This window comes from Felis catus, chromosome X, assembly GCF_018350175.1.
Source record: "Felis catus isolate Fca126 chromosome X, F.catus_Fca126_mat1.0, whole genome shotgun sequence".
Taxonomy (NCBI): Eukaryota; Metazoa; Chordata; class Mammalia; order Carnivora; family Felidae; genus Felis; species Felis catus.
In genome coordinates this window covers 14634212-14650968 of record NC_058386.1, presented here as the reverse complement: position 1 = coordinate 14650968, position 16757 = coordinate 14634212, and the positions used below count along the sequence as shown (strand labels likewise).

Below are 16757 nucleotides of genomic sequence, written 5' to 3'. Positions count from 1 at the left end.
TACATTTCTAGAAGACATTTGGGAAGATATACACAAACATGTTTACAGTGGGCGTCTCTGGGTAGGTGGGATTCTGGGTCTGTTTCATTTCGTTGTGCTTATCTTTACTTTCTGATTTGTCTGCAGTGTATTGCTTTTACAACGATTGTTTCATTACAAAAACACAGGCCATATCATGTTCAAATCACTGTGGAAGATAAAAGAAAACAACACATTGCCATTTAGTGGGAGGCAGAAACCGCAAAACCGTAACAGGAAAGGATAACATATGTCAGAGGGTCACTTTAGTTGAATGGGACGTACACATAGATTAAACACCCATATTAAAAAGATTCAAGGATGGGTTCTACAAACAACTGAATGCATTTACCTACCTTGTCATTTGCTTTAAACATTACAAATAAAGGGCTGGGCAGGCGGTGATCCGCAAATAAAAAGTGGGCCGCGGTGACGATCCTGATCCCTGCCAGGTAGAATTACAGGCAAAGAGCAGTCAACGCATCTGGAGTCCTTACATTGGTAAGAGGTTCGAGTACAGGGAACGCAGACCATAAACCAGTATATGTGATCAATTACATCGAATCCAGAAGGAGGAATCAACACCACATAGACCATATGGGTACTCGAATAGAAATGCAATAGAAGAAAAAGACCTTATTGTGTCTTTCAGCCTTGAACATAAGTAAGCCAAATTAAAGGGCAGATATCGGTAGATAAAGGGTAAAAAGGTATTGTTGATACACATTAGACTCAAAAAGCGAATTCAGTGTTTTCAGGGACGCACGGAACGTTCACCAAATTGAGGACGGACCGAGGTCGCAAGTGCACTGTGCGTTACAGAAAGCAGAGTTACTACGGGCTACGGGCGCGACGTAAAGTGAGAAGTTGAGGGGATAGTTCTGAGACACCACCGACAAAAACGATCATCACGCCTACCTTTCTAGCTACAGCTTCTTTCCCGAACGTTCTCCTTGAGTGCCAGGCCTATACCGTCGTCTCCCCTTACCCACGGACTTCAGTTACCCGAGGTCAACCAGGGTCCGGAAGCAGATGATCCTCCGGGAGCACCATCAGGTCAGCAGTAGCCTGACGCCAAGTCACAAGGCCTGCGTCTCCTGCCTCACTTTATCTCATCACTGACACAGGCATTTTGTCAGCTCACAGCATCACAGGAGGAAGAAGAAGGGTGAGTGCAGCACGAGACATTTTGAGAGACCACGTTCATGTAACTTTCATTATATTGTTACAATGGTTGTATTTTGTTATTTTTTTAAACTGGAAAAAATTGACTTATTTATTTATTTTGAGAGAGAGAGAGAGAGAGAGAGAGAGAGAGAGAGTGTGGGGGGGGGGGGGGGGGGGGGAGAGAGAGAGAGAGAGAGAGAGAGAGTATCCCAAGCAGGCTCAGCGCTGAGTGGAGAGCCCGGTGTGGGGCTCCATCTAATGAACGGGGAGATCATGCCCAGAGCCAAAATCAGGAGTCGGAGGCGCTCCCTACTTTATCATTACTTAGTGTTGTTCATCTCTTTCTCTGCCTCCGTGAGAAATTGAACTCCATTTGAGGTATGTATGTACAGGGAAATCGTGGTATATATAGTGTCGGGTACTAAGCGCGGTCTCAGGCTCCCGTTGGGTGTCTTGGAACGTGTCCCCTCGAGGTTAAGGGGATTGCCGTACAGCCGGTTGTCTAGTGACGTCTCCACCCGCGAGCCCAGACACATCTCATCCTCATCACACCCAACTCTTCTCCTGCCTTCTCTTTGCCAATCCACCCCTCTCCAGTCCCGTGTTGTCAGCAGCACGCCGTCCACTCTCGCGTCCGAGCCCCTGACACAGCGACTGCCACTGTCGTCCTCGCCGGCCGCGGCCCTCAGGTCACCAGGTCCTGCACATCCTACCTCCCGCGACTCTCTCTGGTCCCCTGGGCCCCCCAGTGTGTCGTTCCCCGAGCTTGCTGCCAGATGGCATCCTGGAAATGCTCAATTTCCTCCCTGTGAGCACTTCCAGGGCTGGTACTTTTATTTATTTTTGTATTCCCAGGGTTTAGCCCAGCATCTCCCACGTAGAGATACTCAAATGTCGGTTGAAAAAACAAAAGCACGCAAAAGCCAAATTTCTTCTTAAAACATGGCCCCATTTCCAGTATGTCTCCCAGTTAAAGATAAACTAATCGTTACTGATGTTTGTACTTCATGAATCCAAGTGTGGCTCCCCACTACCACCATGGGACACGTCACATATGTTTGAACGGTCACGAAAGATGAGTGATCCAGAGGATTCTTGTGACCAAGGCAGACGCGCCTTGTAGGAGAAGTGAGGAAATCCTGACCGTTAAGTATGAATATACTGAAAATTTTGTCCAATTCATGAACCAAGTGCTTCGAATAAGTGGCTTGGTGTTCCGGGTGTGTGTGTGTGTGTGTGTGTGTGTGTGTGTGTGTGTGCTTAACTAGGATTTGAAGATCTAACTGTGACTTGTAAACACTGAAGTTTTAATAAAGCTGTCCTACGTCCTATAGACAATTTATATCTTATGTCTCCAAACCAGTTGGTGGCTGATGCCATTTTGTTTGAGCCAGGCTACTATTTTTCTCTACAATGGAGAGGCCACTTTTTTCATGCTTTGGACTTGGAAGTTAACAATAAAAGTACAAAGGGTCAGAGATGTGCTTATTGTTGGTATCTCCAATAAAACACCTGTTTCCATCGGCTCTGTCAACTATTCCCTTCTTTTTAAAAAGCTTTGTGATAGTACATTTCAAGAACGTGTAAAAACAGAAGAGTAAAAGGAACCCCAGACCGATCACCCAGCTTCAATAATGATCAACTCATGACCAGTCTTGTTTCATCCATACACCCACCCACACCCCTCATTTCCAAGTTGTTTTCAAGCAACTATGACTTACCACGTAATCTAAACAGGTCAGTGTGTATATCGAAAAGATAAAGAGACTTTTAAAAAAGTAACCCTAGGGGCGCCTGGGTGGCTCAGTCGGTTAAGCGGCCGACTTCGGCTCAGGTCATGATCTGGCGGTCCGTGAGTTCGAGCCCCGCGTCGGGCTCTGTGCTGACAGCTCAGAGCCCGGAGCCTGTTTCAGATTCTGTGTCTCCCTCTCTCTGACCCTCCCCCGTTCATGCTCTGCCTCTCTCTGTCTCAAAAATAAAGAAACGTTAAAAAAAATGTAAAAAAGTAACCCTACTATTGTCACACTTTAATAATTCATTTCTAACGCTATTCTGTAAGGAAAGGAACCAGGGCTCCTCGGAGAAATGTCTGACCCTAGGACTGGGGCAGGGAACATTCCAGGTGAGTCTGGGGCATCCTGTAGTGTCAGAGGGATGTGCTCCACAAAGCACCCACGGTGGGGCATTTCAAAGCGACACAGGGGCCAAGTGAAAGAGCTCCCAGCGGTTCAGTCTGGAACAATTTGAGCAACAAGTGAAGTAGTGTAGGATTAGAACCTAGCGCATGAACGAAATCCCCACGAGTGCACACTGCTGTAAATGAGGGAGCGAGGAAACAAACAAATGGGGGAGAAGAGACAGGAGAACCCCAAATTCTGTAGATTCTCACTCTCAAGGGTGGAGCACTGCTCCCCACTCCTTAAGTGTGGGGTGTGCAGAGACTTCCTTCCAAAGAGGACAGTGTGGACAGGGGCAGAGTGTACGTTTCCAGTGGAGAGACCCGATAAACACGACCTCAGCCAGGTGATCAGGGTCAACGGCACCAGCCATCGGTCATGCTGATAGCACGTCCCTCCGAGACAATGTAATGAGAAGGGCATTTCACCCCTGCCGTCTTCCTCCCCAGAACCCATCACCCCAGTCCCATCATGAGGAAAATCACCAGACAAATCCCAGCTGGGGAACATTCTTCCAAATACCTGACCAGTCCTCCTCAAAACTGCCAAGGTCATCAAAAAAAGGAAAGTCAGAGAAACTGTCGCAGCACAAGGAGGCGTGCACGGTGAGTGAACACGATGTGGTTTCCTGCATGGGATCCTGAAACAGAAACGGGTGAAAACCAAGGAAATCTGAATTCAGGGTGGCCTTTTGTTCGTAATAACGTGTCGATATTGATTCATTCTTTGTGGTGAATGTACTACAAGACACTAGCAAGCGGGGGAAATGGGTGTGGGTACTCTCTCTACTATCTCAGCACCTTTTACCTAAATCTAAAACTATTCTAAAACTTAACAATTAGTTTAAAACTTAACCACTCCTTAAGATCACTAAACATCCATGCAGTATTTAAATTTGTGATTATCCCAATGTCATCTTTTTTAAAAAAAACTTTAAATGTTTATTTTTGAGAGAGAGAGAGAGAAAGAGAGAGAGAGCGGGGGAAGGGCAGAGAGAGAGGGAATCACAGAACCCAAAGCAAGATCCAGTCTCTGAGCTGTCAGCACAGAGCCTGATGCGGGGCTCGAACCCACATACTGCGAGATCACGACCTGAGCCGAAGTCGGACGCTCAACCGACTGAGCCACCCAGGCGCCCTTGTCATCCTTCTTTTTCACAGGTTGATATCCTACCTCTTTTAATTGTCTGTTATAGTGCTGTCCAATAGAGATATAATTCGAGCCATACACGTAATTTAAGTTTCCCAATAACCACGTTAAGGAGTAAAAATAGGGGCAACTGGATAGTTAAGAGTCTGTTAAACATCAACTCTTGATTTAGGCTCAGGTCATGATCTCACAATTCATGAGATTGAGCCCTATGTCGGGTCTGTGCTGACAGCCCGGAGCCTGCTTGCGATTCTTCCTCCCTCTCTCTCGATGCCACATCCCCTGCTCTCTCTCTCTCTTTCTAGCTCGCTCATAATATTTAAACTTAAAAAAAAATAAGTAAAAATAAACAGGAGTTCCTGGCTGCTTCAGTCAGTGGAGTGTGATCTTGATCCCTTGATCTCGGGGCTGTGAGTTTGAGCCCCACATGTGGTATCAGTTTGCTTAAAAAAAAATTTAAAGAAGTAAAAATAAACAGGTAATATCAATTTTAACATTATGACTTAATCTAACATATCTAAAATATTATCATTTCAACATATAAGTAAATGAAATTATTAAAGAGATAGTATACACTGTTTTTGTGTCTTGTCTTTAAAGCTCGATGTGTGTTTCGCACTTGGAACACATCTCATTTCAGCCTGGCCCCGTTCACGTGCTCACCAGCCACGTGTGGCTGCAGCATTGAAAGGCCCCATCGAACAGGTCAGATGTGGGTCTCTAAGTCCCAGACCAGCAGTATCAGCTTCACCTGGGAGCTTGTGAGAAATGCATATTCTCGGGCCCACCCCAGACCTGCAGAATCAGAAACCAAGAGTGGGGCCGCCCATCTTTATTCTTTGATTTCTCAACTTTTCAGAACCTGGGAGCAGGGGGCGGGGGGAGGGGTGATATTTCCTGGAGTTTGGAAATCTCAACATGCAGCATAAAGTTGGTATCTAATACCTCTCTCTCTCTCTCTTTCTCTCTCTCTCTCTCTCTCTCTCTCTCTCTCTCTCTCTCTCTCACACACACACACACACACACACACACACACACACACAGAGTCAATTATCAGGTTCTGTTGCTTCCTTCTGTAGCACACAGCTAAGTCTCTTCATCCCTTTTGGCATCATCTCTGCTGTAGTATTTTATACACACAAGTTACCTGTGTTCATGGTCAATCCTTCCTATCCTCTTCAGGATGTTATTCACCATGAACCTGAAATAAATTTTTACATCAGCTGGATACATTTGTAAACTTGTGGCCCTCCGAACTCTAATAGGATTCTCCCCTACCTGGCTAATCTCGTTTCTGGCTGTGTCCTGGCCCACACACTTCATACCAGCCAAGGCATCTTCGTCCTCTTTCCATTTTCCGTACTCTCTTATCATTAAACTCATAAACCCCATTAGAAATATTGAAAGCAGCTCTTTTCTCCTCACTGTGGAAGATGTCCCCATGATCCCATTTTCCTGGTCCCCACACCTTTGTGTATTCCTCTCCCATTGAATGTGGTTGGACTTGCTCTCTGCTTTCTCATGACTAGATCCAGGAGAAGTGATGAGATGTCAGTTTTGAGACCAGATTGAAAAGACTGTAGCTTCTGTCTTAGGCACCCTCTCAAACTGCTTGCTCTGGGGGGAGCCAGCGACCATACCGTGAGGCAGCCCTTGAAAGATCTCAGGTGTGAGGTCCGAGGACTACCAACAACTTTGTGAGTGAGCTGGGAGGCAGATCCCAACTCCACCGCCCGTGGAGCCTTCAGATGAGATCACAGCCCCGCTGACAGCTTGACTGCCACCTAGCGAGACGCCTTGAGATACAGGCAACTGGCTAAGTCACTGCCAAATTCCTGCCCCACGGAAAATGTGAGAGAACAAATGTTTGTTGTTACACAACCATCTCTAAGTGAAACAGCCATTCACTTTTTCTGCCCTGTTTTTAAAGGCAAAAGTTTTGACGATTATTATCCTATCTTCCCCCAAACCTCACCACCGAACCCTTCTCCCCCCGATTCCCTCCCTCCACTGATAACAACCACAAAATCTGCTGGAAAGCTGTCTGTCGCCTATGGGCACATGGGAAATTCTTGGCGGCTGGTTTCTGTTTCAAGTTCTCATCTCTCAAATCTGAGCTGGGAAAATCTTTGCCCAACATCCCAGTGAGGTTTTGGAGTGAATGCTCTTTCCTGTAAAGGAAAATGTGCAAAGTTTCTTCTTGTTGCATGAAATAGTTGATTTGTGCAACCTGCTCCGGTAGTTATTTGTATGTCTTCTCTCTGATGGAGTGCCTGGCTCTTGTCTTCACTTGTCTTTGAGTGCGTGCGTGTGACACAATGAGGTCAACTCTCAAGAAGAAGGAGTTACTGCATATACTTTGTGGGCAAGTTATGTGTGGTCATGTAGATTTATTTCTTCTTGTTCGGTTTCCCCTTTTATCCTTTTACAGTATTTTCTTGTTGCCTGCTTTTCCTATAATGAGTATATATCTAATTTCTGTATGGGACGTTGATGTACAATGTACCACCAGCATATGAGGGTCACCGTTTGGAAACGACGTTTGGAAACGTCGACAGTGTGAGGATTGCTGGTTTCTAATGTGGCATCTTGCTTTATTCATTTCCGTACTCATCTATTTCAGAAGTTAGCGTGGATGCTGCTGAGATCCACAGCAATGTTTGTGTTAGAAAAACTGCAGGTACACAAGAAATGACTCTGGTTAGGAAAGTGTGCCCCGAAACGATCCCTTCCTGAGACGCCTGGTTTCATCAGTGACGTGCGAGCTTCCCTCCGTCAGCCGACTGTGGAGAGGCACTGGCCAGAGTGGAGAAGGTCGACAATGAGCACCGAGCTCCACTCCAGACGTTGCCAAACGTTTGCACGGCCTGCTAGTGGATATACTTACGACAAGAGTGCGAAGGGTCGTGAGCTTTGTGATTATGTAATAAGTAAAGCGAATGATTAAGGTGTGGTTGTGGTCACTCTGCTCACAGAACACGTGGCCTCCAAAGATGTTTTCATCGCCTCGGTCCACAGGTGACACGTGGTACTCGTACTCGGAGCTGACTGGGAGAGCTCACGTGGCCCTGCTTACGTGCACCAGGGCTGGGTACAGCGGCTTTCCCAAGAAGAGGAAAACGGAAGATGTGGAGAACGTGAAGCGTTGCTTCTAGCACGAGGCTGTCAACGGTTTTTTCAGGCTCAAGTGACTGCAGACATACTTTCGGGCCGGGCCAGGTCAGTGGCCGGGCTGTGAGAAGCTGGCTGGGTGTCGTGCCCGGGTGCCTGGAGGGGGCTGCGTCCGCTTGGGGCCCCCCCTCCGTTGCCCCTAAGGACAGCAGTAATCCCTGTGGTTGTTGACATGCAACAGTTTGAGTCTTAGGCTCCAGATCTTCCAGTGTTTCGAAAGCAAGTAGAAAGGCCGATTGGAGCGTGAAATGTCCCAGTTTTAAGATGTGGGCACAGGTGTATGCAAACACAGGCCAAACAAAATGTGCACGCAGGCCTAATCTGGCCTATGTGTTGCCAGTGTCAGATCTTAGCCCTTTGGCCTGGGAACCTGGGATTCTGAGTGGCCCTTTATTTATCTGTGAGGTAAAGCCAACCCCAAGTTTCTAAGAAGAATCTTGGCTCTGCCCGTGAGCACTCATCCCCCCGGTCCACCTGGGTTCAGGTTCAGATTCTTCATGTTCACAACAGCCCGTGCTCGGCCCGCCACTAGAGCAGTTGGGGGCCACACCGAAAGGACTTCACATTCCCTGCATTCCAGGTCCCTTCCAGGCCGTGTGATCTTGAGGCGCGTGGTGAACCACAAGTGTCGAGAGAGTTTGAAATGTGGGCTGGGTATTGGGGAGTCATTATGAACTTGCAGGGCTGAACGAGGCCTGGAACAGGAAGGCCCCTGGGTCACCTTCGGATGGGATCTCAGGGCCCGTGGGAAGCACTGAAGGGATCGTCAATGGGGGGTGGGTGTCTCACAGCCAGACCAGCATTCCGGACATTCTGGACAGATCATTCTGGCAGCTATTGGGGGTGGGGGTGGGGCGAGCCATCAGCAGACAGAACCCATCATCCGCTATGCGCAGTGCCCTTGATGGGATCCCGTCCAGGCCTTCTCTTTGGAGGCGACTCCAACATCTCCGTTTCACCTTTTTCCGGGCTGTTCTCAGAGGCGGAGGTGTCCGTCTCAGGATGGCCCGATTTGTTGGGTGAAACATAGCCAGCAAATAATCAGGCACAACCACCTTTCTCTTGAAAATGGGGGAAGGAGTTCCGTTCAAGATTGCCCGAGGTCGGGGACCACTGCCAGGAAAACGTGGGACTGGTGTCACAGCCAGGACAGAGGCAAGTGAGGAGAGGTCCCGACTTCTGAGCCTGGTGGCCGGCGCGTGGCCACCCCGGGCTGGACAAGGTGTCGCTCAGGCCGGAGCAGGGTGGGGGCTCGTTGCCACGTGGCTCCCCAGAGCCGGGTCACCACTGGTCACCAGCGCTCTCCGGTGGTCGCCTCCCAGGGGTCTGAGGCCCAGACTCAGCCCGGAAGGCAGGCTGGCTGCGGTCAGACCGGCACAGCGATGGGGAGGTGTCGGCTTTCACCTACCGACTCCTGGCCCCTCTCCTTCCTGTTCTCTGCCCCTCGGAAGCCCCACTCCTCCCTCCACGTCTGTGTCTCTCGCTCTGTCTCCCTGGCTCGCTCTCTCCCTCTCTCCCACGCATTCTTTCCCTTCCTTTCTCTCTCTCTCCCTCCCTCCCCCCCACACTCTCTCTCCCTCGCCCACGGACACACACACATCTCGGATGGCAATCGTTAGGCAGGCCTTGGGGCCCATCCCCCGCGTTGCAGAGGTTGTCACGGAGTCGACTAGAAGCCCGCGGAGAACCCCGCGCCCCACACGGTCAGCGCTGCTCTGTGAGCATGCTGTACCCTTGTGTCTCGTGGGCAGAGTGGGCCGCGGTCCTCTGGGTCGCATGGACAGTACTTCCCAGCTCTCCTTGCCGCACCCTGGGCCTGGCTCGCCGCTTCCTGCTGCACGGAAACCGGGTCGGTAACGTGAACCGGCCGGGGCGACGCGAGAGCCAAACGCACGGATCCGGTGACCGGCTCCACGCGGCCTACAGAGCGGTGCCCCTCAGCCCGACGCCCGAGAATCCCCCGGAATGGGGCAAGTTCAGCGCCCTGCCTCCCCTGCCCCGCGCCCCGGGAACCTCTGGGCCCCAGGCCTGGGCGCTGGGACTCCTTACAGCTCCCCTGGCGAATCCAGGGGCAGCCCGGGTTAAGGACAGGCACCTCGAGGGGCGACGGGTGGCGGCCCTGGCGCTGCGGGCAAGGGGCCCGCCTCCCCCGAGCCTCCCCAGTGGCCCGAGTCAGGGGCTCGCGCTCCCTCGGAGTCCTGGCCGTCTGTCCTTCCCTGTGGCCTTCGGACAGCCCCACCGCCCTTTGCCGCCTGCGTTTCTCTCGTCCCCGCGAGGGTCGGGGCAGCCGCTTGGGCTCCGTGCGCTCTGAGCACGTGGCGTCCTCCGGCGTGTCGTTCGGCCTCTCTCCCTGGCTTGGCTGAAACGAGGTTTTCCATCCACCACTAAAGGGTGAGGGGGCTCCTTCCTGAAAGCTTGGGCCCCCGAGGATTTTCGGTCTGGATCCTTCCCACGAATATCCTCGAAGTTGCTCACAGACTAGCTTCTTCCAGAGGACCAAAGTCATTAGCAAGGTGCCTGTGTCCCCACCGCTGTGTGTGCGGGAGTGCCCTGCGGTTGTCGCCGTGGCTGCCGGCAGGAGGCGCTGTCACTGAGCATAGATGTTTTTGTTTCTTTGGCTGTCTTCTCTCCTAAAGTAGGTTATTTCACTTAATGCTGTCTATTGTATTTACTTATTTTTAAAAGTTTTTTTTGTTTAGAGAGAGACAGAGACAGCGTGAGTGAGGGAGGGCAGAGAGAGAGAATCGCAAGCAGGCTCTGAGCTGCCAGCGCAAAGCCCCTATGGGCTGAAACTCACGAAACTGTGGAATCCTGATGTGATCTGAAACCAAGAGTCAGTTACTTAACCGACTGAGCCACCCAGGTGCCCCATGGACATTCTATTTAAATATTGTTTATAGAAATAACTTTAAGTTATATTCACAGGAATGAATTTTTGTTTGCTTATGAGAGGCACCTGGAAGTGTTAAACCCCTGGATGATAAGAGACTGAACTACCATCTATGGGGTTAACTGTTGGTTCAGTCGGGTCACTTTTACTCTGAAGGGGTGACTCCTTATGGCCCCTTTCCAAGGCAGAGGTGGTTTACCAGCCCCCTACCAATCGTGGGTCCCAGATTCTGACTCTTGTCTCTCAGTCCTACAAAGCCACCATAAGTACAGCCTGGCCTCTTTTAGCCTTTTCTGGATCAGTAAGTGCCTTAGAGCAAAAGCAGCCCTCTCAGCTTTTTACATTTTTCTAGGTTTCTGGTCTTTCCCAGCTCTTAGCTCAGTCATTGCTTACTGTTTTGTAAACTTTTTGATGTTCTTCAGACTATTTTAAGATCATTTCATCCACCTTTTCTAGTTGGTTCTCAGGGGACTGGCAGCTCTGCATTATAAGAACTGGAACTCCAGGGGAGCCTGGGTGGCTTAGTTGGTTGAGCATCTGACTTTGACTCAGGTCATGATGTCTCAGTTTGTCGGTTCGAGCCCTAATCGGGCTCTGTGCTGTCAGCACGGAGCCTGTTTTCGGATTCTCTGTCCCTCTGTCTCTGCCCCTTCTCCACTCTCTCCTTCAAAAATAAACGAACATTAAAAAAATCTTTAAAAAAAATATGAGAGGGGCGCCTGGGTGGCTCAGTCAGTTAAGCGTGAAACTTCGTCCCAGATCATGATCTCACGGTTCGTGAGTTGGAGCCCAGCACTGGGGTCTGTGCCGACAGGTCAGAGCCTGAAGCCTGCTTTGGATTCTGGGTCTCCCTGTCTCTCTGCCCCTCCCCTTCTCATGCTCTGTCTGTCTGTCTCTCTCAAAAATAAACATTAAAAAAAAAAAAGAATGAAAAGTGCAGGTTCCCAGGCTGTGCAGATAGAAATACTGCTCTGTCCACAGCTTCTGTGATTCTGCTCTGACCTGAGAACAGGTGGCTTGTGCTATCAGCATCTCTTTGCACTTCCATTGCCGTCAGGTCTCCCTTGCTTGTCGGGCACGATATTCGGCCCTATTCTAGTTGATGCAGCTTAAGTAGACCAGAAGAAAAGCTAGCGGTTGGAGTGAGAGTAAGGAAGTGTACCTTCCTCGTATTCTGTGTCCCTCTGTTGCAGAAGAGGGATCAAGCAAATGGACTCACTAGAAATGAAACGAAGTGTTTGATAAACATCTGTTGGATGCTTCATCACATCCCAGCAGCAGACATTGTGTTCCTATTGAGTTCTAGGTGACGGAAGGGAACCCAAAAGGGTGAGGGGATCAGTCTGGGTCTAAGACGAAGATAAAAACCACCCAGTAAATTGAACAGAGAAAGTGTAATGTAAAGAAATATCAAGTATAACAGGATTGGAGGAACAAGGGACTGGCTACTAAGAAACACAGAAAACTCAAGAGTATCAGAATAAGAGCTATAAACAACAGCTACTAGCTCTAGGACTGAGACATTATGCCCAAGAAGGCCCAACTATGACTCACAGAGTGAGACAAGTCACTTGGTGGCACATGGGTGGAACTTGTTGGAGAGCTACCTTCTAGAACTTGCTGGAAATCTGCCCTGTCAGGTGTGTGTTTGCGGTAGGGTGCTGCACTCTGCAGCAACCTGCCTAGAGAGCAAATGGGGACTAGGAAGCCAAACTAGCTTCTTTTGCAATCTCTTTCCAGTGTTTTGTAGTGAAAAAAAGCTTAAACTGTGCTACTGGCAAAGGAAAAAAACTTTAAAGGGCCCATATCCATTTTCTCAGAGTAGGCAATGGGGTGAATTTGAAGTCAAGAGGTAAAACACCAGTAATCTGTATAGTACATCGATTCCTCTCTTCAGCTTCATAATGCACTCTCCTGCACACATTTATGCTCCCACACAACAGTGAAATAACTATATTTCTACCCAACAAAACGTGCCTTTCCTTCTCACAAGTGAAAAAACTCACCCTTCCCCTAAAGTGAGGCGATGCACAGTGCCAAGTCATTATGTAACTGACAGAGGGAAATGGAACTAGAATTCTAGTTGCTGTGCTGGGTGATTTATATTTTATGACATTTAATTCTTAGAACTGTGATAGCAGTGCTGTTTAACATAAGTAAGGTGTGGTGCTGCTCTCCAGGAACTTAGAAGGAGAGAGGCATGGTGAAAAGGCATCCACAGTGATTTAAGTGCTAAAGGAGATTAAGGTTGAGGAATCCTAGAGAGGGAGTGCTCATTCTTTCCAGGGGACTGTAGGAAACTGTCTTGGTGCAGATATTATTAGAACCGATGCCAGGCTGGAACAGGCTTTGAAGGGTGTGGAAAATTTCCAGAAGCAATTAAGGAGAGGAGGGAAACTGACATAGAGGATAGGAGCATGTGACGTGGTGGGGGAAGGGGGTGGTATGCATGTTGAAATCTTAACTGCCACTAGCCTTGTGGCTTTGAGCAAGTGAAACTCTCTAAGCCTCTGTTTCCTTATCTTTAAAATGGGACAGTGATACTGACTTCTTACAGTGGTTGAGGACCACATAAGGCCAGACATAGTAAGTGGCTGGTTTGTGGTGAGCGCACGGTAAAATTATAGCTATTATTATGTTAAGGAGGAATGAAGCACGTGGCTGTCTGGAAACCGGCAAGTAGGGACTAGGACAGCTGAAGGGCAGGGTGGCATGGATTTCGGGGGGATTAGGGGCACATTTGAAAAGTTGGATGATTTTAGGATTTCCTCCCAAATATGGCATTGGACGTGAGTACACAATCTGGAAAACATAAGTCTGAATCCTTAGATTCTACACTTTTTCTGTGATGTATTGTGTGAAGAGCATTTTGGGAAGAGCGGAATTACACCGGCGACCTGTTTACATGGGGGAGGGGCACACTTAAAAATGTATCCACGTAGGTGGAAAGGGAGGGAGGCACCACACCTAAAGGCACCATTACCCCCCGCCCCGCCCCCCCGCAATAGTCGCTCTTCCCGAGCGTGCGCTGCCGCGCAGTCGCAGAAGCGGGGCTTGGGCCGGGAGTTGCGTGCGACTTCCGTGTGGTGCCTCCGTGCCCTGCAGTCGCCGAGTGGGCAGTCGCTGTTTGACCGCACCGTCGACGCCGAGGCCAAGGCGCTCAGAGAGGGATTCCCTGCCTCACGATGTCTGAGGAAGAGGGTAAGGGACCCTTCCCCAAGCCGTCCCACCAGCTTCTACCTCTTTCCTCACCCCGACAGCGTTCGCGCTGTGCCCGGCCAGAGGGCCTCACAGGCCACCAAACCATCATCTTGGCACCGACCAGGGCGTGTCCGGTGGTGGCCTCTGGGCCGCTGTGGCTGTTTGCTCAGGGGGCATTTAGGAACCCAGGTGTTGCATGCCGGGTCTGGACCACGGTGTCCTTGGGGTTCATGGTGTTTCAGGGGCTCGAGGGGCCCCTGGGGCTAATGGCGTCACCGGGGCTCATGGCGTCTGAGGTGTCACTGCGGCTGGCGGTCAGCATGGCGAGAGGCGGGGTCTGGCTTCCAGCACGAGGGCGGTGGTTCTTTGCAGGACTTCTCGTGGCCAGATAATCTCGGCTGTCGCCACTTGGGAGGCTGAGGCGCCGTGATCTGTTTCCCTGTGTGTCCGGAGCGTGGCGTGGCGGGTCCTGGCACCAGAACAGGTCTGTCAAGGCCTTCTGGTATGTGTCCACGCCACAGAGCCGTGGAGCGATCCTTAGGGCATGAAAGCAACTTGGCTTAGTGGCTGGGGGCCCTCGAGCATTTGCTTTGCTCTGAGGTTAATTCTGCACTTCACAGACTCCTGTTCACCAGTGTGGCAGAAGGAGGCTTTGGGGTGGTTCCCACTACCGCTCATGGGATGCCAGCACCTACAAGCTTTTGAGATTTGGCCACTTATTAAGTACCTGGTGCTGATTTCCTGGGACGAGTTGAACGTTTATCCTTTCTCTTTCTGTGTCGGAGGAGGGAGGGGTCCAGAAGGACCATCTTAGACCGTCAGATTTTGAGTTTATTTTTTTTTCTTCAGTATATGAAATTTATTGTCAAATTGGTTTCCATACAACACCCAGTGCTCATCCCAAAAGGTGCCCTCCTCAATGCCCATCACCCACCCTCCACTCCCTCCCACCCCCCATCAACCCTCAGTTTGTTCTCAGTTTTTAACAGTCTCTTATGCTTTGGCTCTCTCCCACTCTAACCTCTTTTTTTTTTTCCTTCCCCTCCCCCATGGGTTTCTGTTAAGTTTCTCAGGATCCACATAAGAGTGAAACCATATGGTATCTGTCTTTCTCTGTATGGCTTATTTCACTTAACATCACACTCTCCAGTTCCATCTACGTTGCTACAAAGGGCCATATTTCATTCTTTCTCATTGCCACGTAGTACTCCATTGTGTATATAAACCACAATTTCTTTATCCATTCATCAGTTGATGGACATTTAGGCTCTTTCCATAATTTGGCTATTGTTGAGAGTGCTGCTATGAACATTGGGGTACAAGTGGCCCTATGCATCAGTACTCCTGTATCCCTTGGATAAATTCCTAGCAGTGCTATTGCTGGGTCATAGGGTAGGTCTATTTTTAATTTTTTGAGGAACCTCCACACTGTTTTCCAGAGTGGCTGCACCAATTTGCATTCCCACTGACAGTGCAAGAGGGTTCCCATTTCTCCACATCCTCTCCAGCATCTATAGTCTCCTGATTTGTTCATTGTAGCCACTCTGACCGGCATGAGGTGATATCTGAGTGTGGTTTTGGTTTGTATTTCCCTGATGAGGAGCGATGTTGAGCATCTTTTCATGTGCCTGTTGGCCATCCGGATGTCTTCTTTAGAGAAGTGTCTATTTATGTTTTCTGCCCATTTCTTCACTGGATTATCTGTTTTTCGGGTGTGGAGTTTGGTGACCTCTTTATAGATTTTGGATACTAGCCCTTTGTCCGATATGTCATTTGCAAATATCTTTTCCCATTCCGTTGGTTGCCTTTTAGTTTTGTTGGTTGTTTCCTTTGCTGTGCAGAAGCTTTTTATCTTCATAAGGTCCCAGTGGTTCATTTTTGCTTTTAATTCCCTTGCCTTTGGGGATGTGTCAAGTAAGAGATTGCTGCGGCTGAGGTCAGAGAGGTTTTTTTCCTGCTTTCTCCTCTAGGGTTTTGATGGTTTCCTGTCTCACATTCAGATCCTTTATCCATTTTGAGTTTATTTTTGTGAATGGTGTAAGCAAGTGGTCTAGTTTCATCCTTCTGCATGTTGCTGTCCAGTTCTCCCAGCACCATTTGTTAAAGAGACTGTCTTTTTTCCATTGGATAGTCTTTCCTGCTTTGTCAAAGATTAGTTGGCCATACGTTTGTGGGTCTCGTTCTGGGGTTTCTATTCTATTCCATTGGTGTATGTGTCTGTTTTTGTGCCAATACCATGCTGTCTTGATGATGACAGCTTTGTAGTAGAGGCTAAAGCCTGGGATTGTGATGCCTCCTGCTTTGGTCTTCTTCTTCAAAATTACTTTGGCTATTCGGGGCCTTTTGTGGTTCCATATGAATTTTAGGATTGCTTGTTCTAGCTTCGAGAAGAATGCTGGTGCAATTTTGATTGGGATTGCATTGAATGTGTAGATAGCTTTGGGTACTATTGACATTTTGACAATATTTATTCTTCCAATCCATGAGCAGGGAATGTTTTTCCATTTCTTTATATCTTCTTCAATTTCCTTCATAAGCTTTCTGTAATTTTCAGCATACAGATCTTTTACATCTTTGGTTAGGTTTATTCCTAGGTATGTTATACTTCTTGGTGCAACTGTGAATGGGATCAGTTTCTTTATTTGTCTTTCTGTTGCTTCATTATTAGTGTGTAAGAATGCAACTGATTTCTGTACATTGATTTTGTATTCTACGACTTAGCTGAATTCATGTATCAGTTCTAGCAGACTTTTGGTGGAGTCTGTTGGGTTTTCCATGTATAGTATCATGTCATCTGCAAAACGTGAAAGCTCGACTTCATCTTTGCCAATGTTGATGCCTTTGATTTCCTTTTGTTGTCTGATTGCTGATGCTAGCACTTCCAACACTATGTTAAACAACAGCGGTGACAGTGGACATCCCTGTTGTGTTCCTGATCTCAGGGAAAAAGCTCTCAGTTTTTCCCCATTGAGGATGATGTTAGC

At 48.8% G+C, this 16757-nt stretch overlaps 2 protein-coding genes across 2 annotated transcripts in view; one reads left to right on the top strand and one right to left on the bottom strand.

The window, feature by feature from the left end:
* Window positions 1-3147: 3147 nt before the first annotated feature.
* LOC123383406 lies at window positions 3148-6500 on the bottom strand. The gene is made up of 2 exons (XM_045050966.1): window positions 5659-6500; window positions 3148-4002 (listed from the first exon to the last, which is right to left on the bottom strand). The coding sequence occupies exons 1-2, from the start codon at window positions 5952-5954 to the stop codon at window positions 3456-3458; spliced, it is 843 nt and encodes a 280-aa protein (XP_044906901.1). The 5' UTR covers window positions 5955-6500; the 3' UTR covers window positions 3148-3455.
* A 7135-nt stretch (window positions 6501-13635) lies between these two features.
* Window positions 13636-16757, top strand: part of BEND2 (BEN domain containing 2) — a 66597-nt gene continuing 63475 nt past the window's right edge. The window contains 1 exon segment of the mRNA XM_045051092.1: window positions 13636-13773. Coding sequence (XP_044907027.1) covers window positions 13758-13773 — 16 coding nt within the window. The 5' untranslated portion in view covers window positions 13636-13757.

Coding starts and splice junctions, on each gene's coding strand:
- LOC123383406 (XM_045050966.1), bottom strand. CDS start 5,954: ATGGGGACATCTTCCACAGTGAGGAGAAAAGAGCTGCTTTCAATATTT. Junction 4,003..5,658: donor AGGATTGACCATGAACACAG/GTAACTTGTGTG, acceptor TTTCTGTTTCAG/GATCCCATGCAGGAAACCAC.